Source organism: Camellia sinensis, chromosome 10, assembly GCF_055761805.1.
Source record: "Camellia sinensis isolate YWXY chromosome 10, ASM5576180v1, whole genome shotgun sequence".
Taxonomy (NCBI): domain Eukaryota; kingdom Viridiplantae; phylum Streptophyta; class Magnoliopsida; order Ericales; family Theaceae; genus Camellia; species Camellia sinensis.
Window position 1 is genome coordinate 21129001 of NC_138970.1, and position 25633 is coordinate 21154633.

The window sequence follows — 25633 nt, forward strand, 5'->3', positions numbered from 1 at the left end:
CTAACACATGGATAACTGTAATTCACTCCACATAAGCACATAAACATATAAGCACTTACGAATTTCATTTCCAGATAATGATAGTCCCGAGGCGTTACTAGAGTTCCGATCAGAAACAGCATTGATCAAGTGCCTTTCCAACAGGACTCCCAGAAACCCAAGGATCCAATCAACATCCAAGAAACTACATTCCATACCCAAATAGTCACATAAACATGTTACCACAAAAGTACATAACATTACGTCTAAGTCTCTAACAAGCGAGAGAAACCCATTGTGATACTAATCACTTCCCACGTACCCAAAGTATTCGAACCCGGTACGCTCTGATACCAAGTTGTAACGCCCTCAAAATAATAACTTTAAACCCATTAAATAAGACATGCATTGATATTCAAAAGCTTCACATTCTTTCATTTATCAGAGTTTCATTACAAAAAGTATTACATGTTAACAACAAAAGCAAATGCCCTATGGGCTTACAGCTTTCCAAGTTAACACTTGATCACAACAAAAGAGTACTAACTCAAACACGTTAAGCCCTTGGCTTGAATATACATGTAATACATCAAAAGTAAAACAACAAAAGTCCGCCTCTGGCCTCCCAAGCTACGTCCTTGGAGGTGGCATGCTACCTGTACCTGAAAATGATATTCCCATATAGGGTGAGCCACAGCCCAGTAGAAATACACTAAACCAACCATGAACAATGACTAAAAGATTAGCAACTGATAGATGGTCAACACTGACACTTCCATTTACATCTCCCTACGTTTCCATAACAGCCAAGTCTATGTTACAATTCACTTTTCGTTTTTGTTCAACTTTGAGTTTGAAAACAAGGCTCAGTACTCTGGCCAGAACGTTTGATGAGATTATAGTTCATCACTAGAACACTTTCGAAATCCAAGGTGGACACACATTATTTTGTTGTATCAATAACACATAAACTACTCCCATACTTCGCAAACAATGATGATATACATTTTAGTGCTATATCAAATCAAACAAACTTTTTAATAGATAAGCATATGAGCTATATCACTACTACAACAGATAAGCATATGAGCTGTATCAACACTTCAACCGATAAGCATATGAGCTATATCAACACTTCAACCGATAAGCATATGAGCTATATCAACATTCCAACAACCGGTTTAGAGGTACATCCCCCATCTTCCCCTAAACCATTAACCGGTTTAGAGGTACATCCCCCATCTTCCCCTAAACCGTGGAGTACATCCCCTATCTCCTCCCATACACAAGCAATGCATATAAACACAGAATCACATATGCAATCAATCAATACATAAAATTAATGTATTCTATCAACCAACATACTCTATGACACATCCAATTGATTAGTTTTAGTTTGCCTAATCATCAAGCATTGTCTACAACAATCAACACTACCCTTCGCCGGTAGCCCAAAGCAATTATTTCTAAGCAGGAAATAAATGCGCAATGGATATTCAATCGACATTTCAATTCGGTGAGTGATAAATAATTCAACTACGCCCTTTAACCCCATGCACTCCCAATCTCAACAATTCCATTTCATTTCCTCATTTCCCACAATTAATTATCCCAATTAATTAAACAATGTAATTAGGTCATTTTCCATAATTACCATTACCACCCTTAGGTCCCATTTTCATCAATGATTCAACATTTATTCCATTTCTCTATACCAAACATGCATCTAGGTTTATTACAAATAAAACCCCAACTTTTGTAAAATAACACAAAGGCCCAAACTTTCACAAAATTACCAAACCAACCCCAACCTCTCAAATTACCAAAATTTAAAGACAAAATCCATAGAGAGGAGTAGGATATCCCTACCTCAAATTCAGAGCTCCAAGGGAGAAGATGAGTAAAACTCGGAAGTGCTCCAAATCCCAAATTTTTCAGATCTCAACAAAGCCCTCGACGATCAACACACTTCTTACAAAGGCCCAAGGTGAGGAAAACACTCTAGGTAGATCAATCCTAAGAGAGAAGTTCGGTTTTAGAGTGAGGTGCTCTCCAATGGAGGTTTTGAAAAAGTAAGAGAGAGAAAGGAAATCAAAAAGTGATCAAAAAGGTGATTTCACGAACTGATATAAAAGCAGGTCCGCTCGAGCGTACAACACCCCGCTCGAGCGTACAGACACAAGTTCACGCTCGAGCGTCCAACGATCCGCTCGAGCGCCGGGTGCACTCTCCCAGAATTTTCTGCAGACGACCAAAATGCTGAGAGAAGGAAATTCACGCTCGAGCGTCCAAACTGCCGCTCGAGCGGAGAGGCAACAACAAAATCCCGCTCGAGCGTCAAATCGCCGCTCGAGCGGAGAGACCAAAACCTGGGCAAAATTTCTAAGTTTTAAAACACGACCCACTTATTCCCAACCTGCCCAACACAACCCAAAATTCTAATTAATAGAGTAAGGGATAGAAATGAGGATAAGATAACAACGAATCTACAGAACCGAGTCCGGATTATAGTTAAACAACAACAGGAAATATCGGGACCGCTATATTCACCATTATGTATAAGCTTGATTTTTATAGATGGTTTGATGAGGTACAAAAGTATATATTTTTATGTGATATAGAATATGAATTGTGTTAATATTTATTGTCTTAATATTATTCTTGTGATTTAGTAATATGCATTATGATTATGATGATGAATAATTGTGAATAAATTATTGTTTATTCAATAATGTCCATGCAAAGTTTTTATTTTGATTTGAAATCTAAATTATGATACGATCAGTAGTTGCTAGAGTGACCCAATCGGAATGACAAATAGATATCAAATCAAATAATTGAAATTTAATACCCTTCCCAAGTATTAAAAAATAATGACTTTGCAAATCACAATTCTTTAATTACAAAGCTATTAGATTGGCCCAAAGGTACACCACTTCTAAGTAATTATTGAATTGGAATATGATAGTTGATGGACATTCATAATTGATATTGGAATGAATACCCAAAGGTAACAGACCTACTTAATTATGAATATTTTATCAACTAGTCCTATTGGTGAAAGGGAATCACCATAATTGTTAAATAGTATACCATTAGATTATCCCAAAGATAGATCACGGTAATACTATTTGTGATTGTTTAAACATGTGTTTATCTTGACTAATTGTCAATTATTGATTACTCTTAGCATTAATACAGTGAGCATAAATTATTGATTAAAGTTTTATTTCGATATATTTGTATACTTTGTTTGTTTCAATTTTAAATGAAAAAGATTTCTCAAAATAAATAAAATAAGTTTAGTTTCATTTCGATGTCTTGAATTTTGACTTAGTGTTACTATTTGAGAAATTTACTGCTATTATGATTCAAGCAGTATATAAGAAAGAAAAGACTTTACATAAAGTATAAAAGGATTGAATAAATAAAGTTTATGTTTTTATGCGAATGATTATAGCAAATATTAAGTTTTAACTTCCTTAAATTGCTAATGCTAAAGAACGTTTTCGAATTGTTAATAAGTTTTTTTGCTGGGACACTTATGGTTAAGTTTACCAACATAAAGTTTGATGGTATGAATGAGACTAAAAAAAATTAAAAAAATTGACTGCTCAATTGTCTAACTTGACTGCTCAATTAAAAAAATTTTAAAATATTTGTGAATAAGTTTATTTTCGAGCAATTTATTTTGAATTATTTATCTCTTCAGTATGGACCATTTATATTAACTATAATTCTATGAATAGTAAGTAGAAATTTAGTAAATTGACTAGTATGCTTATTTAAGGAGAGATAAAACTTAAGTAATTGAGATATCATTTATTGATCTTGTAATTCAAGGAGCCGAAAAGAAAAGGAGAATGCTTATAAAAGGACATAAAAAAAAATAGCCACATAAAGAAAATAAGTCTGCTCAAGATTTTCAATCTCATAAGAAAGAAAATGGCTACTCATGTTTTTAATACGGTGCAAGATTATTTTCAAACCAATTATGTTAAAACTCCAATTGAAATTATTGGGTCTTATCGTTTAATTTTTTGGCATTGATCATTACTTAGACTTTGTTCAAATTTTTTTTATGTTTATTCTAATTTTGAAAAATTATTTATTGATTTGTCTAAACTTAATTAACCTTGTTAGTTATTTTCAAAATTTAGAATAAAAGTCTAATTTATTGAAAATACCGCTTTTGTTAATCTTAGTATTATTTAGGATGATTTGTATAAATTAAAATTTAATGATTTCTCAAAATAATACTAATAATAATTTATCTTGCATCATTATGTTGGTCCTAAATATAGCTTAATAAATGAAAACTCCTCAAACTTGTGGCATAAAAAATTGTACTATTTTTTTGAAAGGAAAAAAAAAAGTTATAAAGACTAGTAAAGATGAGATTCTTTTGAATTTAGATTTTATTGCTTTTAGTGGGAGTGTGGGTTTTATTAAGGAAAAGCAGTTCAATCACATTAAGTAAAGTGTCTCAAGATATACAGGGTTTCTTCATGTTACCCAAATAGACATTAACGTGTCGTTTTGACACTTCATGCTTGGTAAATAAAGTTATTTTATCACTTTTATAGATGAATTTTCACTTTATGATTTTGTTTATTTATTGCATAACATATCTCTAGTAAATTGACACATTGATGTGTATATTATTAAGGAAGAAAAACAATTAAACAAAAATGTGAAAAACATAAAGATGGTGCAAAGCACAAGTCTACTTGCTAAACTCTATGAAAGGCATAATGCCTTAGCAGAATGATATAGTTGAGAAACATTATTGTACTCTAATGAATATAACTAAGAATATGTTAAATAATTTATAAATACCCATAATATTGTGGATGTATGTCGTTATGATTTATTATTTTCATATAAAATCTTGTTCCTAGTAAGGTGGTTTCAAACACTCACTTTGAACTGTGAACAAGAAGGAAACTGAACTTAAAACACCTGCATGTTTGAGGTTGTTTACAAAATTATAATTATTGATCCACATGAAGAGAAATTGGATTTTAGAATAATCAGTGGTTATTTTGTTGATTATCTTGAAAATTCAAAGGGTATTAGTTTTACTATCTTGGTCATAGTACAAGAATTGTAGAAACCGATAATATCAAATTTAATAAAAATGGTGAAATCAGTGGGAGTGATAAATCATGAAATGTAATTATTTAATAAGTTTGGGTACAAGTATCATTACCCATAATTTGAAGGAAATTGTGGTTCCTATAGTTGTTAAACAACTTCATGTTTTAGAACAACAAATGAATAACCAATTACTCCATAACATAATTATCACTAATGAAAAATTGTAGAAGAACCACAAAAAATAATATTAAGAAGATCTCATAAGGTAAAGAGATTTGTCATTTTAAATGATTATGTGGTATATCTATAACAATCTTATTATAATATTAGAATAAGTAAAGACTCGGTTTTATTGTTACAAGCCATAGAAAGTATTGATTCTACTAAAGAAATTGATGTCATGAATGATGAGTTGAAATCAATGAACCAGAATGAAATTTGGGATTTCATTGAATTGCCTAATGATACAAAAATATTTATTGTTCTAAGGTCAATATAAAATGATATAATGCTAGATATGTGGCCAAAGATTTTACTCATAAAGTAGACATTGATTACAATGAGATATTTTTTTTTTCACTTTTATCTTAAAGGGCTGATTTAATAATCATTATGGTATTAGTAACTCATTATGATATTGAGTTGCATTAAATGTATGTGAAAATTAATTTTCTGAAAGAGAGTTTAGATGAAGAATTTTGTGTAAATCAACTCAAAGATTTCTCTATTGAAGAAAATGAAAATGTGACATGCAAACTTAAGAAATCAATTTGTGCACTTAAACAAGCTTTCTAAAAATTGTATCTTAAGTTTTATGATACTGTTTTTCCTTTGGATTTAAAGAAAATATTTTTGATTTGTGTGCATATCCAAAGATCAGTGGGAGCAAGTTTATACTTATAATTTTGTATATTAATGATATTTTGTTTGTTAATAATGTACGTGATTTATTGCACGAGTTAAGAAATTTCTTTTTAAGAACTTTGAAATGAAATATATTAGTAAGACAACTTATGTGATAAAAATTAAATATTTCTAAATGAATCACATGAATTGTTGAGATTGTCTTAGAAGGTATATATATTAAAAGTTCTTTAGAGATTTAGAATGAGAGAATATTCACATAAAGTTATCCATGTTTCGAAAGGAAATAAATCCAGTCTTATGCAAATTTTTATAAATTCAATTAGAATGGAAACGTTTCTTTATACATTTATTGTATGAAATTTAATGCTCAAATAAGGAAGTGATAAGGTAATCATAAGGAATAAAAGATTACTTGCTCACATTTATGAAGTCTGATAATCATGAATTGATTAGCTACTTAGATTCAGACTTTAGATGATATATTGATAGTAGAAAATTCACTTTTGGTTCTTTGTTTCTTTATGTGGAGGAGCAATATTAAGAAAAGTGTAAAACGAACTATCGTAAATATCCTCTATGAAAGTTGAATTTGTGGTGTGCTTTGAGACCACAATTCATGAATTGTTATTACGAAACTTTATTTCAGGACTTGGGATTGTCGATTTTTATTGCCAAGTTGTTAAGAATTTATTGTGATAATTTCGCTGTTGTTTTATTTTCTAAGAAAGATAAGTATTCTAATAATGCTAAACACATATAATTGAAATACTTTGTCGTTAAAGAAGAATTTCAAAAACAGAAAGTGTCAATAAAACACATAAGTACATAACCTTTAAGTGCAGATCTATTGATGAAGGGATTACTCTTAAAGAAAATTAAGAAACTTGCCAATTAGGTTTTGAATGTAATCCATAACAGTGGTTTATGATTGATTGTGTTTGTTGACACATTGAGATCTCATTAATTGTGTTTCTAATATATTGCCTGTTATGAAATGAGTACATACATATATGAGAATGAATGAATGAATGACAACACGAATAGTCTTTCATAAAAGACATTATTGTTGGACCCCGTTATACTCTTCACTAAAAGGGTTATGTTAAACTAGTTGCTAGTGTTGTAGTAAATGGAAGGGACTATATCGCACTATTGGTATAGAATCCCAATGACTCATATTAATTAACTATTTAATTATAGCATTATGATGATGACCAAATTAAAGGTAATATGATTTATTACGAGCCTAATGTTAACCTTGTTAAATCTTGACGTAAGTTCTCATATGGGCCAAGTAGGAGAATGTAAGACTAAATTATTTATTTAGTCATTATATCGACTCACATGATATGGGAATATGAATTAGAGATTTGATAAGATTATGATTCCATATTTTTGCTACAATTAATTGATAAATAAAGAAGAGTGTTTTCCAAGTATCCTACTTTGATGGGAAAGTGGAATCATTGTTGAATAAGGAAAGTGGTCCCCTTTCTACCTATAAAAAGACATTCAGACTACCCATCAAAATGATTATGAATTCAATATATTCTAAAGAGTGTCAAGAGAGAAACCTTTTTCCACTAACATTATTATTAGGTTTATGTTCAATCAATTTTGGGTCACTTGAAGGTTTCGTATAACTGATCCGCGTATGTTATTTATTTTTCGCATTATGTTATTATTTGTGAAAATTATAATAGTTCACAATTTTTAATTATGAATGTTGGTATATGTATAACACCATAAAATTATTTACAAAATGTGCTACTCATTGAGCAACACTGCTTAATTATGGAGCTTGCCCAGCGTTGCAACTTTATGCGCAACGTTTGGGACTGACACCATTTCATCAGCAATAAGAAATTTAAGTCGGCTTTAAAGGACATACACCAAGTTCTTTCTTAGAGGAAAGCAAAGAAAGAATCAAATGCAGGAAGCAGCAATTTGAAGACATCATCTGCTTCACAACTTTAAAATATTCCAAATTTTTGCATTCTAAAATGGTACAAGTAAGAGGAAAAGCTATCAAACCAGAAAATGATCATGCAGATGGTTTGGAGATAGTGTAATGACACAATGAACCTTTAAGCTTAAGTCTTGACAATGAAGGTCTGGTTGCCTAAGAGCAATTCTTATGTCTTAGATTGATTATCGGCAAGAAAGTTTAGCAAATAATTCTTTACATAGGCAAGAAATTGCCTTCTTTTCTCTATTCATTTGATGTCGTCTGCATCATAAGTCATTACTCAAAAAATAGATAAATAAAATTAATGGAAGAGAGAGTAATTGCAAAAGAAACAAAAAAATAAATAAATAAATAAATAGAAAACATAAAGACTAATTATAGGTTATAAGAAAAAGAATGAATGAAATATTGAATCTAACACTCCTAAATGTAAAATAAAAATGCTCTGTCATGCTCTAATGCATATATCTCTTTATCAACATTCAAAACACTCTCTCTTTCTTTCTGTTTAATCTCTGTTTATGTGGATGTTGCTCTGTTTTATACTTAAAATTTGCTGGGCTTTTATATCTTTTCCTTTTCTTTTTTTTTCGATAGTGAAATATTGTTCTATCTCTCTATAGTAAAATGAGTGAGTGAGGGAGAGAGAAGAGAAGATAACGGTCCATCGTCGGAGTTCTACCCGTCCTTGATGGAGGTTCCTGGTGGCAATGGCTGAGTATCTTCGTTCTTCTTCGGAAGCTCGACACCCCTCTTCATTTTTCTTCTCTCTCTCTTCCCTTGTGAGATTCTCTGCTTATTGTTTTTAGGAAAATGCCAGGTGATTTTGTCGCATCACTATTACACTCACTGGTGTGGTAAGGACATGATTGGTTAGGGGTGATTATTGGGTAATTCGGACCACACGGTACTCCATTATATTATAATTAGTGATGAAAATTAGATATTATGATTTTGTGTTAAGTAATTGAAGAATATAAAAAATATGATAAATGATAGTTGGTAAAAGAGTATGAACACGTGATATTTTAAGAATACTGAAAATTATAAAATACTCTTAGAGTACTACGCATACATATTTCCTAACTTATCATCATTTATCATGTCTCTTATATTTCTCAATTACTCAATATAATATCTCATATTTTTATCTTTTTTATCAGTCAAAATATTATAAAGAATAATGCTTGGGACCCCTTTTGGGGGTCACCCCTCACCCCCTTTGCCACGTGGCAGTGGGTGATTGGAGGAGCAGGAAAAAAAAGAAAAAGAAAAAGAAAAGGTAACTAATGAGAGAGAGAGGGGGTCAAAGGGGGTGGGGGAAAAGGGGGATGAATCATTACTCTATTATAAAATACTACTATCCGAGATTACTCAAAAATCACTCATGAGTACTAATTTTTCATTGGCTAGTTAGGCATAGGTACGTTTTTGCTGCCGCCACCCACATGCGTAGTCATTGGGTGCATTATCATCAGGTGTCTTAAAGCATCACTAATGGTTCCCTTTTTTTTTCATCAAATTTAGCTCTTCCAGCGGTTTGTATCAAAAGCTAGGGACGTCCGGTGGGACGACCAACCAGCCGACCAGCCGACCGGCCAAGCACTGAATACCGACATCAACCAACGCAAGAGCTAACGTACTGACTCTCTCTCTCTCTCTCTCTCTCTATATGTATCTTTGTTCTTATTCAGTTTGCTTTCTGATCCGAACAAATCTAAGCGTACCAAAGCAGCTCGTTCGTCTTCTCAAGCGAGCCCATTTCGATTTTCTTCACAATTCTTCAATTCCTTTGCTCTATTCACCATTGAAAACTGAGATTTCTTGTGGGTTTTGTTCTTATTCAGTTCGCTTTCTGATCCGAACAAATCTAAGCGTACCAAAGCAATTCTCTCGTCTTCTCAAGCGAACCCATTTCGATTCTCTTCACAATTCTTCAATTCCTTTGCTCTATTCGCCATTGAAAACTGAGATTTCTTGTGGGTCATCCTCATTTCGTATATATCAGAGCAACAACGCTTCTTCAACAACAAGACCTGTGCTGTGTAGTTTGAGATCGAAACATACAATGGCTAGCCAATCCCAGAAGCCCCAATCTGTTCATGAGCTCACCGTCAAGGTTTCTTAACCCCTTCGATCCCGACCTCTGCTTCTTTTCTTCTTTTTTTTTTTATTGCCCCCTCTCTCTCTGGTTTCTTCTTCTTCTTTGGTTCTCTCTGTAATTCCTTTGATCAATTATCAAACAACACTCAGTTTGATCGATGTTGACCCGAGAAGAAAAAACTGAGTGTTGATCACCATCATGGCACACCAACAATGGTGAAAATTCATCAATGGTGTTGGTTTCTTCTTCTTTGGTCCAATGGTGTGCCATTTTCCTGGGAAAAGTGAAGGGAAGAAAGGACATATGTGAAGGTGTTGTTTGATTTCTTTGTGTTCAGAAATGGAGCCAAGTTTGAGACAATGAAAAGCTGCACTGAAGCACTGTTGCACTGTTGTGTAATATTTTTGTATGCACGGACAACTGGTGGGATGTCCTTTGGACAAACGTCCCGCAGGTTGACTGGTGGGACCATTTCTAACGTAAATATACAGTGAAATGGTGAAAAATTTCACCTTGATCTTAATTTGATGAAATTTTTTATTCATTCTCAATTTGATATTAGTTTGATAAAATTATTGGAGACAAAAAATATGACTTTTTTTATCAAATTCAAATCTAATGCTGCATCTGATGCAATGTTGGTGATGGTCTTATGGCAGAAAAATTATTCAATGATATAATAGTTATTAGTCTAAACTATAGCAGCCACTAGTTTTGTCTTGAAGTTAGGGGGAAACTGATTAGGTGTCACCGGTATTGTTTTAAAAGTATTGACGCAACTTTTTTTCATTTTAAGGTGATTTGTGGCTTATTTCAATTGGGCAATGTCACTATATTTGGTTTCAAAAAGTTAAGATTTTTTTTATATATATTTTTCATTTTTGGTGAATTTTTTAATATTTTACTTAATTTTTTATTTTTCAGATATAATTAATTTAAATTGACTAAATTAGTCAATAAAAGCAGAATAGATTAATTTAATCAAAAAGATAAAATATCACATCTGAATTATAATTATTTTATTTTTTCTCTCACAATCAACAAATCAACTATAAAAAAATTAAAATTGATCTCAAACTTAACTTTTTTAAGTAACGTTAAAATAATAAAAATAAATAAAGCTAAACATTAAAAGTTACTATATCTGAAAAGCATGTACCAAATGCGTACATGTGCGTCCAAATGTGCACATATAACCATATTATACAACGGGGCTAAAAATTACTCCATGAAAAAAATAAACGAAAGAAAAAAAATTACATCAAAAAAAAAAAATCAAAATTAACTCTTATAATAATTTTTTTTTTAATTTTGTAAATTTAAATTATTAGTATATTTTTGTTAAGTAAAATCAATGATAAAAGAATATTTTAATTATATTCTTTTAATTATTAAACTTAATGTAAATGTATTGAAAATGTCTAAAATATTATTTTTCATTGAATTTAATAACTTAAATATTATTTTTCAGTTATTTTTACTTAACAAAAATAAGTAAAGTTTAAAATTTCAATTGATAAGATTAAAAACTCAAGTTTATTTTATTACACTAGTCAAACTCCGAATTTTTTTTTATATATAAATAAATTCTCCTAAAAAAAATATTAAAATTTTTTTTTTGAAGAATACGGTATGGCCTCCCCAAAAGGTTGTGTGGTGGTGCACCGGCAACAAGAAGAGGGCGGGCCGCCACCACTGCCGCAGGCAGTAAGATCACCTAGAAGAAGAGCACCAACTAGTCATTAACCACCCCCATCTTACTTGAAAAAGTAACGCTACGTGCACAAAAATTCGTGCACATACAAATATTTAGAAAATTTAATGTTCTATGCAATAGATTTTTTTATTTTTTTTCCTTCTTTACAATTCTTCTTAAATTTTTTTGTTCACTTCAGAATGCCATGCAAGGCATTCCATCACAAAATAGAAACTGAACAAAGTTCAAATGTGAGGACCAAGGACTAAGAGATTATTTGTCATTATTTTTTTTTTTTTAATGCTTCTGCGATACAACAATGGAAACCGATATATCTATAAAGGGACATTGAAGGCAATTCTGAATATCCCCTTTTCTTTCCCTCCTCAAATTGTTGATTCAAACATAGCTTGAGGCAATTTCAAAAACTGGGAACTTGGTGTGCAAGCATGTCTTTAGCAAGGTGCATTGGTCCCACGTAGCTTATAACTTGGAAGCATGAGCTGTGGTTCGGCTCAATGCAATTGTGGTCTTTGAACCAGAGGACCGGCCCAAATGTTTACAGATGAAATCCCCAGCCAACATGACCTTTCGGAGATCCACATTGGTCTCAACTCTGAGCCCATTTAGCATATAAACAACGTCCTCAGTTGCAACATTCCCAGAAGCACCTTTAGCGTATGGGCAACCTCCAAGACCCGATACAGATGAATCTACAATGCTAATACCCATCTGGGAGACAACATCAAAGAATTAATACGAAATATGAATTCACCATGAAACTCTATTAAGAATTTATACAATTCAAATGATGCACCCTTACAAAAGATCAACAAATATGGTTTTATTTTTTGGATAAACTTCGATGTGGATGCTGCTAGTAACAATGTAGAAAAGTGGGAAACCGACATCAAACAGGTGAATATGATCAAATTCTATACAAGAATTAGTAAAATATAACTTACATCACGATTAAGTTAGGTATAAACAAAAACAATACCACAAATGATGCAATGCTGTTTTATTCAAAAAGATTGACAAATATGATCATATTCTTTTGGATTAATTTCAATATTCCTCCACATTATGCAAAAATCATTGCAGCAAAGGGACACTGCCACTAGATAGGGGATATCAATCAAGTTCTAAAAGAGGATCAATGAAATATTAAATACATGTCATGAATGGATTAGATTAGCAGTAGGATAGAGGAAACCACTGATCTCTATTCTTAATATATGACCAACCGAAAAAATGAAAATATTTTCACCTTTTTCCTTCAACTGAAGACTCCAATTTCAGGACTGGAAACTAGCAAAGGTAGCCAATTAATGACTATTACTTATCTATTAGGATGTATTTCAATTACTTTTTCCACTATTTACTTCAAAGTCTATCTGTCTCGACTCTTGACTACTGTCAAGGAACAAAATGTCAAAACTTAGCTAAGAATAATTCATTCAATTGTAATCCATTTTGCAGCACAATACATCTAAAAGCTCAAAAAATCAGTTCATCCAAACAATTTATTTTAATTTTAAATAAAACATACGGAAACTAGAGTAAATTGATGTCTGGCCAGAGAAACCTATAGTAAACTTGTTAAAAGGTGGGCCTGAATTACTTTTAAAACCAGTGTGTGCATACAAGCACAATAGATGGCTTAACTTCAGTCTTGATCACCTGAAATATAAAGCGTGAATGATCTGTCATAACAGGTTTGGGTTTCTGTGGATCAACACGAAAGATGGCTTACTTGGAGTGATGCAAGAATATTTGAAAGAGCTTGTCCGTAAGTGTCATGGAAATGAACAGCAAGCTTCTCCAAAGGTACAACATCAATAACAGCTTCAAGCATTGGAATAACAGTACCTAGGCAAAAAGAAAGAGCGGTAAATAAATAGAAATAAGTGAAAGAGGGAAAAAAAACAATATGTACAATTCAGGAAATGGCATTAACTAAAGGATTTATTAAACACCAAGTTTTTAGTTAATATACATATTTTATTTCAATTCTATAATTAATCATATCATCCTTTGCAAGGGAGAAAAGCAAACAAACATGCACAATATTTGTTCAAATATTCCCAAGTTGTTACATCATACCAGACAAGGTTGATGGATCAGGCGGCCAAATGCAAAGTTGCACCCACGGGATCATCAATTTACACATGTTTTTCTCAGTTCACACCCTCTTTTCATTGGATATCAACTACCGAAGAAAAAAGGGTTCAAATATCAATCACCAAACGAAAACCCATGGTACGTCTATACCTTTGGTTCGGTAATTGATATCCAAACCATGAGTTTTTTTGTTCGGTATTTGATATCCGTAAAAAAAAAAAAAAAATGGTGTGAACTGAGAAAAGGTGGTGTGTGGAAATAGAATGACCCTACCCACATGCCAAACATTGACCAATGTCAGTGACTGGTTCACAGATCAACTGGTTGAACCAGTTAATCCAATTTGGTTTAGGGGTTCAATCCCCCGGACTAAAACTCAGTAATAATTTTTGTATGAAATCACAAACAGACCAGATGAATGGCCGATCAACAGCTAACTAGTCAAACATAGCATATGACAGATTAAAGTTTTGAAATAGTTATTCAAATGAGAACATACAAGAAATTAGAAAGATTTAAGCAAACCTCAGATTTTTTACAGGCTCTCTTATGATAAATTATGTTGTCAGCAACAAACTAATACTTCAGATGCATGTCATTACTGATTTCTCATATTCTATGAACTGTAGAAATTAAACAAAAAAATAAAAGTCACCTTAGAGTTACCTGGAGTACCAACACCAATCGTATCACCAAGGGAAATTTCAAAGCATCCCATATCAAAAAGTTCTTTTGCCACGTATGCTACTTTTGATGGAGCTATTGCTCCTTCAATTGGGCACCCAACAACACAAGAAATATAACTGGAAGAAAAAAAAATCAGATATACTTATTTTGACGAAGCTTTGGAAATCATAGCAAGCTAACACCCTACAAAGTATCAAAAACACAAATTAAGAGAGAGAGAAGGAGAGTTGTAGAGTTGTTTAAGGTGAGAGGTGCGCCGATGCGCCAAGGTCTTTTGGGGCCTAGGTGCGAAGTGAGGTGCAGGCTTCACCAAATTGAGAAACGTTGTTGATTAAAGACAAGTAATTTAACATAGACATGTAACTCAAGATCCAACATAGGCTAAACCAAAAATTCATAAGTTATAAACAATAAGAGGAAGAATTTTAAAATAAATAAATAACTTACAAAAAATTAATAAGAATTCCAAAAGTCATAAAAGCAACTACCATTCCAAATGCTAAATAGACAACAATCAACAAAAACACAAATATCCAACAACCACACCAATATTTTTAAGTTCAAACATTTGAATATTAAAGGCAAAATGGAAAATAAAAGCAACTAAACATCCAGTTTTATCACACTAAAATCTTAGATAAAAGATGCAACACACTTAATAGCTGTCTGCAATCAGATTTTAACAATATTGGCCTAGTGAATGAAAACTGGTTTTATGGGCAGAACTAGATTAAGATATCGCAACTCACAGGACAGCTATTATACGCATAATAAGCACATACATGAATGGATTGGAGGCGGCAATAATCCTTTATAACATTTTCACATATGACACAGCATTAATAGAAGATAAAAGCTCCTCAATGTAAAGATAAGTAGAAGGCCATAGGAAGTAAGCACACAACAAACCTAAGATAAAAGATTTATATGTTAATATGATAACATTTCAGCCAATTATCAAATGTGGTTTTACGATTTTGAATTTGCTTTTTCAAATAGATCCAATATTGGAAAATACAGCATCAAACATTGGGGACCTCATTATAATTCCAATGCCCAAATCTAAGTTATGGTTTCTTCACATGACCTAATATTAAATGTTTCACACACACACATACAACAATCTCACTAGACAAGACAACAGTAAACTGAAAATGTCAGATATATTTCCATGAAAAGGTGAGAAGTTAAGAGGGAATCACAAGACATACCCACGGACAGGAATTGAGAGCTTTTTAGCAGCAAGCACAACATCACGATATCGAGCAAGGCTATCTTCAATGCTACAGTTTATGTTTGACTTCGAAAAAGACTCAGAAGCTGCAGCAAAGATGGCCACTTCCTTAGCTCCAGCTGCAACAGCTGCCTCAAAACCCTGAAGAAAGGGAAACAAAACACTGAATATGCTTTCTAGACAGGTTAAAATTGTTGTGCAACAGAATGGTCAGCTGCAAAGGGAAACTTACTTTAAGATTAGGTGTTAAAACAGGAAACCTAGCTCCCTCAACACACTGAATTGCCTCGAGTACATCCTTTGCATCTGCTAGCTGCAATTTTGATTATGATACTTTTAAAAGAATGTATTTTACTCCAATTTTTATCAAACTGCTATATATTCCTATCGAAGACAGATAAAGAAGCACTAAAATCTAGAAAAGAAACCCCACAGATTGCATTAACTATAACTATAATATGTCTGAAGTTTGCCGCCCGCCGGTGAAGCGAAAAATACTAAGTGCTTAACCTAGTCCGCTAGAATTTTCTACACATACCTTGAAATTTCTTCGAGTCCACCACCTTCACTGCCCCTCCTCTCACTGTTGTCCTCCCATACACCACCATCTCGGTCGTCTTCATCTACCACCACTGTTGACCTTAACCCGTCGCTGCAGTCCCTTCAATCTGATCAACGGCTGGACACACACACACAATGCAAATCTCTCTCTCTCTGATACAGAGGCACAAATACACAGAATATGCAAGTTCTTGTGTGGGAATAGTGTGTTTGGTCATAGTATTGTGTTCAGCTGTGCCAAGTTTGGCCACAGTTTACACAGTAGGTGACTCGAGTGGATGGGCTATTGGTGTTGATTACAGCACCTGGACTAGCGGCAATGACCTCTTTCAGTCCTCTCCACCCAGCAGGGCTTCAAACCCTATAATCCAAGACTCGCAATTCGGCAACAACATGTTTAGTCCATTACTGCAGGCACCCATTCTGCCAAAATCTCCATCCTCGTCCGCACGCAAAGGAGGATCATGCGTTTGGGTGAAATCTGGTCACAAACAGGCCACTGTGAGAGTCGAGGGGTTCGATTGCTTAAACCGAGATCGCAGAAGCATATCCGTTGTAGCACTACCGTTCGATCAACGACGACACCATCACCCAGCCACGTGTACGCTTCATGTGCAGCTTCGGCGGCGAGATCCTTCCCCGGCCCCGCGACAACCAACTCCACTGCCCCATATATATATATATATATATATATATATCTATTTTTTATTATAATATATTACCTAAAGCTCCCACCATGTCCACTTTTGCACAGTCAATCTTCACCTTTTGCACCTCACCCACGTTGCTCCACTTTCTTTCTTTTATTTTATTTTATTTATTTATTATTATTATTTTATTTTATTATCAAAAAAAAAAAAAAAAAACAAATTTCATTATTATTTCTCTCAATTGGTGAGCATCATCCCTCCATGATATCCATTTTATTATTATTATTCTTATTATTATTATTACTCCGGGTTCCATCCTTCTCATCAACTATCTTTTATTTTCTATCTATATCTATATATTTGTACATTCCAACCACTTCTGATTTTTATCAATTTTCTTTTATTTTCATTCCAAAAAAAAAAAAAAGAAGCAGAAGCACTGCACACCAAACTCATTTTATTTATGTCGGGGCTCACCCCGATCACCATTTTCCACCACAAAAAAAAAACAAAAAAAAAAAATACACAAACAACCTCATCCACAGGCGGGATTTTTCTTCTCTACTCTGCCGCCGGTCTCTTCTTCTTGCCTCCGTCCTGCGCGGCCCTTGACGGTGTTGCCTCCGTGTTTCCCACGCCACCGAGCACGTTCACTCCCCGCTGCTCCTCCACTGCAGCATATGGCGGATCTCCAAATCGGAACATCACGGTGGCCTTCCGCTTCAGCTCCTTGTTTTCCGCTTTTAGCACACATATCTCTGCTCGCGCATCCTTATACATGCGTTGGAGCAGAGCCAGTTGGGCGTTTAACTGCTGCACCTCATTTGTCCTACTCTGAAGCCGGTGCGACAAGTTTGTGACTGCCGTCATCGTCTCCACACATGACTTCAGTGTCTACTGATTGGCCTCAATATCCGTTTGCACTGCCATTTTTTGCTCCACCGACTGCATCGGAAAGTTCAATGGAACAAAACCAGAGGTGTTTGGTTGAGGTTCACGGGCCACTACACCAGTTATCTCTCTTGTGGACTCGTTAAGGTCGGGAAAGAGAGTGAGCAGACCACGGGAAGAAGAGGCCATGTTCTGGGTAGCTGAACGGGAAGAAGAGGCCATGTTATGGGTTGCTGAGTGTTTCAGATTGGTTACAGAGTGTTTACAGAGTATTTCAGAATGCAAATGTTCGGCGGTTTCAGACTGGTTTGCACAGCCTCCGCCTCAACCTTGGTTAAATAGCCAAGGCAGACACGCGCATCATGCGCCGCTCGGCGCTCAACGACAACATGGGCGCGCCTTTTGATGGCACGACTTTTGATGGCACGCCTTTTTATGGATTGGGCACGCCTTTTGATGGCACGCCTTTTGAAAAATTGGGCACACCTTTTGAGGGTGCGACTTTTTAAGGGTCCGACAAGACTCTGTAAACTGTCCGGACATTGATTCCGGTTAGCTCCTTCATGGGTCCGACAAGACTCTGTAAACTGTCCCGACATTGATTCTGGTTAGTTTCTACAAGGGTCCAGCAAGACTCCATAAACTGTCACAACAACTGTCACAACATTGTCTGCTACAACGGTCCGACATGACCCCATAAACTGTCTTCTACACCAGTCCGACATGACCCCATAAACTGTCTTCTACATCGGTCTGCCATAACCATACAGTCTTCTACAACGGTCTGACACGACCATACAGTGTCTCCTATCCATTTTTTATTTTATTTGTCAGATTATTTTCCTGTTTTGTTACTCTCTCCAAACTCAAGTTGGTTAGTGCCTATCCTCCTTGAGTTTGAGGGGGGCTGTTAGTATATATTAGTATATATATTAGCTGTCAAACCTTTAATAATATACCTTTAATGATGTTGTTTGGTTTGTGTTTCTACTTTCGGTTTGTAATTGTTCTCCCTCTCCTCTATAAAGAAGAGAGCTCAACATACATCAAAAATAATACAATCCATATATATACAATTCTCTATTTCTCTTTATACATTGTATTTTAACAAGTTGGTATTCATTCATAAGGCATTGTAATCAAATGAAGCCAATAAGTACTACAAGAGTACTTAAACTAACTAAATGGATCACTAGAAGTCAAAACATGGGTTAAAAAAAAAAATAAGAGTACAAACTAACAGCAGATTCAATTAATTATGACTTATTACCATTCATGGTCATCTCTTTGATGTTGAGCTTTCTGTAATGTGAATGGTGAAAATTTCACAGGTTCATGCTCAAGCAAGCTCAGAAGCATGGACACGCCTACTAGGGTGTCGCATTTGTGTTCTAGACATGTCGGATTTTGATACCCTTCATACACACATCAACATGTATTGGACACACTTTCGAAGTTATCCTATTACGACAACCAATCTGTTTGTCAGTAGTTAAAGACTTATAAAAGTAAGACATTAGTGACTATTGGAGGTCGAGATCAGGAGCAATGTCAAGTACTATCTGCTCCCAGCACACTGGTGCAAGTTCGAGTAACAGGAATTGATGTCTCCAACAAAAACAAAAACAAAAACAAAAACAAAAAAAAAAAAGAAGAAGAAGAAGAAGAAGAAGAAGAAGAAGAAGAAAGAGAAAAAGGTGCAAATCTACCTACCTACCTATAAACATAGTAATAATCTCTTGAAAACAACTGAATGCAATTTACCTGTGGTACCCATTTTGGCGAAACAAAACTAGTGGCCTCAACAACAGGCAACCCAGAAGAAACAAGCATCTTTATCAACTCAATCTTTATGGAGGGAGGTACAATCTCCTTCTCATTTTGCAACCCATCCCTTGGACCAACTTCCACTATCTTCACATATCTTGGTATGGTTTTCAGAAACTGCAAGTCTTATACAACATTAGATCATATGGCTCTCTGCATTAAAATAAAATAAAAAATGAGAAAACAAACTGATGCAAGACAGCCTTGGCTTGTCAAGTTCTATGACACTATTGCCGTCAGAAGTGGTGAGTTAAATTTCCAAAATACGGGAAGAAGGTTCAAGATTTGTGAAACAGTGAATTTCAAACCTTGGGTTTAGAATATGGTAAAAAGCACTATCAATATTGATTATTTTATTAAGAAGCATCCAGAAAACTAGAAAGAGAATTAACAGAGGAAAGAGAAATGAAAAGTTCCACGACCATCTTTGACCGAGAAAAATCGTTCAATTAACTCTAAACTCGCTCTGCATCAAGGACATTGCTTACAGATTTAGAAAACCTTTCAGACAGGAAAATAGCCTTCTAAAAATACACCCAAATTTCTTGTTCAGTTCTTCTCAACTTACAATGATGTTAATGACCTAATGTAATCATTGTGCACTACCTATTTCCTTCAAGTTTTCCCTGCATCACAAGCCTTGAATTTGTGCAGTAGCCTAGGATTAGAAACACTCAAGTTTAAATCATGCAGTTCCAACTCAAGTTGAAGCTTTATTCATATCAAAATTAAATTGCTAGATAATCTTATCTATGCAATGACTTGTAAACAATGAAACTACACTAGAAGAGAAGCCATCGACAGCTTGTACACAAACCTTATTTGTTCCCTCGCTTGTGTCATTATCATTACAATTAGAGTTATAATGATGATTTGGCATACAAAAAGCATCAGGGAGAGTTCCAACCATTCCAGGTACTTGATTTAAGAAATGTCTCTGGGGAAGACTCTGTATTTGTCTTCCACATGCAAATGCATCTCTTGACTTCTCATCACTGCAAAAGAAGAAATCATGATTTCTACACTATTTAAGATAACAAATAAAAGATGCAATAAGTGGCTAACATCAACTAAAAACAAAAAGAATGGCAATAGTGATCATAACTATTTAACTTTCACATTTGAATATCAGTAGATGATGAGAAAGAATACAAGAAAAATATAAATAAAGAGTGAAAGAACAATGGAAAATAAGGCATGCCCATAGATATGATGCCCAACTCACCCTCTTTCTGTTGTTTACTAGAGATTATACTCTAATGAGATTATGAAATAACCAAAATCCTAACCTACAAGCAACATAATAGATATTTTACGTACCCAACTTCACACAAATATCATTACGTTGAAGTTAGATAACTTCTCCTCTTCTTATCCTCAATCACTGCTGCTTAACTTTGATTAAATTCATTTATCATTCTTTCTTTTTCTTTTTATTTCTTCGCATCCATCTCAATATCCTAATTGCAGTCCATTTTTCTTTTTGTTTTTTTGTTAAGTATGCATTTTAGTACCAAAAAATATAGAATACACAATGAAGCTCAAGACATGACCAAAGGCACCACCCCCAATAGGAGGAAAGCACATGCCTAGCCTACTAAAACAACGCCTCTCACAGCTCGATAGGCTAAGTTAATATAACACACCGATGTCTCACAACCCGAGATAATAGATATACAACCAAAACACATAAAGTAAGGAGGTTTGTGACTCCCTCCTTGCCCTTGCTTTGACAAACTTGGTTGCTTGCCACACGTTTTCTAACTTAATTTGTTTGGTTTGACAAGAAGAATTGTTCTAACCTTCTCTCTTGCTATTTTGGGGTTTGTTAACTAAACTGCCATTCTCCTCGCTAGGCATAATAGTGGTGCAAGAGTTACGAACATCAAACATATTGGAGTTCCTAGAAATTCCATTGCCTTTTTGCTCCAAAGACTTTGATGATAAACAACTTGTGTTTTCCTTCCATTGCCTTTTTCCTGCAAGTGATATCTCCTTCCATTCATTTTGGAATATACTGCTTTCCCTCTCCTTAATCCTCCATTCATTTTGAGACTTGCTTGGGGAGCGAAAGAGGAAGGATGCAAGTGCATAGAATGACCAAAAGCCTTGCAAAAACTAGGACTAGAGTTACTAACTAGGAAACTAGACTTTTGATTTCCAAAACCTAATTAATTCGAAATAAGCTTCACAAGCGACCCCTGCAGTCCATGTCCAAAACTTCAAATCGCCAAAATACCCTTGACATCTGAAACATTAGATAACATAAAAAAAATAAATAAATAAATAAAATTAAATCTAGCTTAAATAATCTTATAATACTACTCTGCTAAGCTTGAAAACTTAAATCATATATGTTTCCAATTAATCCCAATTGAATTTGCTTGAAAGGAACCAATTTCTAAACTGAGTTGCTTCCTTGATTATGTCTTCTACCATGTTTCTTTCAATATATCCACCTTTCACCCTATTTCTTCTCTCTCTATATTATAACGTTTTCCATGCTTATAAATTTAAGATTTGGGGGGGGGGGGGGGGGGGGGGGTGGATAATTCTAGACAAGAATCACCAGTGTTCTATTTTTCTCAACTACATTATATCACCAAAACATATCCAGTCAGACATCTTCCTCCACAATAATTATAATTTAATTCTCTCACTTTGTGGTTGGAGAATATTAATCCAAATTTTTTTAAAATGATGTAACATAAATGACATTATAGCTAAATGAAACGGATAATATTCCACATACATTTATATTAAAACTACCATTCGGAACTTGGAAAACTTTTTGTATTAACAATTTTAAGGATTTTCTTTTTGGGTACGCAGTTTAAGGATGTTACTTGCTTAAATCTTCTAAAGTTCTCTGACAGACCAACAACCATAAAACTTATAGAGACGGAAATGTTTGTATTACAAGTATGCTATTGCAAAAAATTAAAGCATCTCAATTAAAGATAAATCAAACATCCATCCAGTAGACTTGAACTACATGGAAATACAAGGATAACTTACTAAATACGGAATAATGCACATTCACAAAAATTAATTAAAATGGAGAAACTGATGGTTACAAGAGTTGATAGCAAAACAAGAATGATAAATTGCTCCCATGGAAATCGGCATGTCCACAATTATCTCAGAGACGCATGCTAATGATACTAAAAATCAAAAGAAGAAAACAATAAAAACTTGAAAATATTAAAATTTTGAATTTGTGGAAAAGTTCCAAGCATCATTTGCAAAAGTTTAAACAAAGACCTCCAGATTCATTACTTACCCCCTACTTTTGAATGGTATATGGCTTCCCTGTTCAGACAAGACATTTCCAGTTGCCATTTCATTTACTTTGCCTAAAAAAGCAGCAGGCATAGTCTTCTGAGGTATATCAACAACAGTGCTCAACAACGTACTATAAATAAATGCCTCCAAACTTGGCACTATCGGATCAAATGTACAGGGCAAGAAAGAACGTAAACTTGAGAGTTTACATAAAGTCTTAGCTGCTAGCATTGGATCAACTGCACCAAAACAAACAACTTACTACAGTCAGGAATAGGCCTTTCTACTTCATTATATTTTAAGTTACCTAACTTCGAAAAGAAAAGGAAAAAGTGAACTATTGAAGCATTATATTTAGGATTCCAAGAGATAATGGGTCGCTAATGATTCTAACCAAAATTAAAACTTTCATATAAAATTAAGATAAATCTAAACAGTGGCCATGTTTAGAGTGCATGTTATAGTTCGAGAGCAACATAAACTTTCAAATTCAATTCCTGCAGTTACAAAAGTATTACACCAAATGAAATTTGAAAAGGAAGTATGATTCATTTAGTGCAATCCAGAGGCAGTATGGTTACAACTGTTTCATGCTGTAGTCCTATCATGTGTCCACCAAAGTAATTTGAAGCCATTGGTCCACTTTTTTTTCTTTTTTTTTTTTTTACTTCAATTTGATCCCTAAAATATCAATTTTGAGTCCAAATACTCTAATTACTAACATAATAAATTGGAGAACAGATTTTAACACTAGAGGGACATTGTGGACATCTAGACAAACTTCCTAACTTGATAATCAGTGACAGGTCTTGTGAAATTCATGGGACAAGTGGTTGGTTACAACTGAAATTAAAATGGAAACAATTCATGCCTGAAATTATATCTTAAGCATTAAGTACACAAAAAGTAGCTTCTCTATTTTGCCTAATCATTTTTTCATGTATCTCCAACAAGACTCTCTACTTTATCTAGCCATTCAAACTAACATAACCCATTTTCAAAATAAAAAATGCTATATACACAAAATACAAAGAATTCAATAATCAAATAACACAACACAACACAACACAACCCAACCCAAAAATTCATAAGGTAACCACTTCCAATTGAAGATACCCAAACTTTTAAAATGCAATTCACAGTGAGATAAAAAATAAATAAAAAAATGATTTCATTGCATATTCTCGCAAAGAAACTAAATTAATTTGCAGACATTTACCAAGCAAGGCCATTCCACCTCTACAAAGCTCCTAACTAAAAAACATATGAATCTATCTAATTTAACTGATAATACAGGGAGAATAAAGATTCATATAACCGAGCCCACTTGAGTTGGGGAGACAAGGCTTAGTTTGGTTTGGTAAAGTCTAACCCACAAGCCTCTCAAGAGATTAAAAAGAGAGCAAACAGAGTCATATCATACAGAAACAGTGTACAAATTAATGATGATGTATTTGAGTATATTACATTCTGTTTCCAAGCCCAGCCCAGGATAAAAATAAATAAAAGTTGAACCACTTGAACAAACAAGTAAATGGAAAGAGGGGGAAACCAGAGTTCGGAAGAGGGTTTCGCAGATGGTGGTGGTGGGGGAGTTACATGGGGGAGGGGGAGAGAGAATGAAGAGAAAAGGGAAATTGGGAGTTTTTAGACTGAGAATTCCATACCTTGATTTGACGATGATGATGTTGATGCAGAGTTGATGAATGGAGCGAAGGGAGATGCTGAAGGAAGGAAAGCAATTATTGTATACCTTCAAATTTGCGACTATTGGTTGTGTTTTTGGATGGGAGATGGGAGATTGTAGAAGAGTGACTTTTTCATAGTCACTTTTTTATCTTTGGTTATTTTAGGCCGTGGGCTTTGCTAGATAGCTCTAATTAGAGCGGTCCTCAAACCGCTCTAATGAGTTGCCATCATTTAAAAAAGAAAAATGTTTGAGAGTATTAATTAGTGTTCTTACTAATTAGGTGGCAATGGGTTCTGCTGTTAATGATGTGATGTTTTGGTCTTAGAGTTGTATTTTTTTTTTTTAATGCATTAGTGCTATTAGTAGTGGTATTTTTAGTGGGATGAATCATTGTTGTTAAAAAAAAAAAAAAAACAAAACAAAAGACAGAGAGGTAAAAGACAAAACATGAGTAGGAAAAAGATAATTTAATACCTCTTTAGAGCTCAACTTTTAGAGCTCATACTCATTTTTGTTTAGGTCGTTGCCCTTAAAACAAAGAAACTTTTATGTATAGAACATAGTAGCCACTAATGACGTGGCAGTGACTCTCACCTCACCTACTGTCATAATATTGTTGCATTTGTTTTTTATTTTTATTTTTTTTAAATAGATGTTACATTATTAATAGTTGTTTTAGAACATCATTTTTAGTGGTCTCTATCATTGTCCTTTATATATATAACCCTTTTAAGGCCTCTACTATGATAAGTTATTAGAACATCTACATTAGTCTCAACAAATGAGTTTTTTGGCTAAATATAACTTAGTAAATTATAAAAACATTGATCCATTAATCTCAACAAATTAATTTTATGACTAATTATTATTTATATTTATTACAGTAACTCAACAAATTTATTGAGTCACTATTCATTGACTATTCAATAATTTATTTATTTATTTTTGATAGATTTGACTCTTCTATCT

At 33.8% G+C, this 25633-nt stretch overlaps 1 protein-coding gene across 4 annotated transcripts; it reads right to left on the bottom strand.

Moving 5' to 3' along the window:
- Positions 1-11827: 11827 nt before the first annotated feature.
- Positions 11828-24938, bottom strand: LOC114271705 (hydroxymethylglutaryl-CoA lyase, mitochondrial). 4 transcript variants are annotated; one of them, XM_082890992.1, is made up of 10 exons: positions 24642-24811; positions 22973-23213; positions 21492-21937; positions 20507-20684; positions 19627-19806; positions 15993-16073; positions 15738-15901; positions 14506-14642; positions 13472-13587; positions 11828-12447 (listed from the first exon to the last, which is right to left on the bottom strand). In XM_082890992.1, exons 4-10 carry the CDS (start codon positions 20597-20599, stop codon positions 12199-12201), a joined length of 1020 nt encoding a protein of 339 aa, XP_082747118.1. In that variant the 5' UTR covers positions 20600-20684; positions 21492-21937; positions 22973-23213; positions 24642-24811; the 3' UTR covers positions 11828-12198. The 4 variants fall into 4 exon arrangements, with proteins under 4 accessions (XP_082747118.1, XP_082747116.1, XP_028069118.2 ...); XM_082890990.1 differs by lacking the exon at positions 21492-21937 and having other exon boundaries at positions 24642-24938; XM_028213317.2 differs by lacking the exon at positions 21492-21937 and having other exon boundaries at positions 24442-24643.
- Positions 24939-25633: the final 695 nt, after the last annotated feature.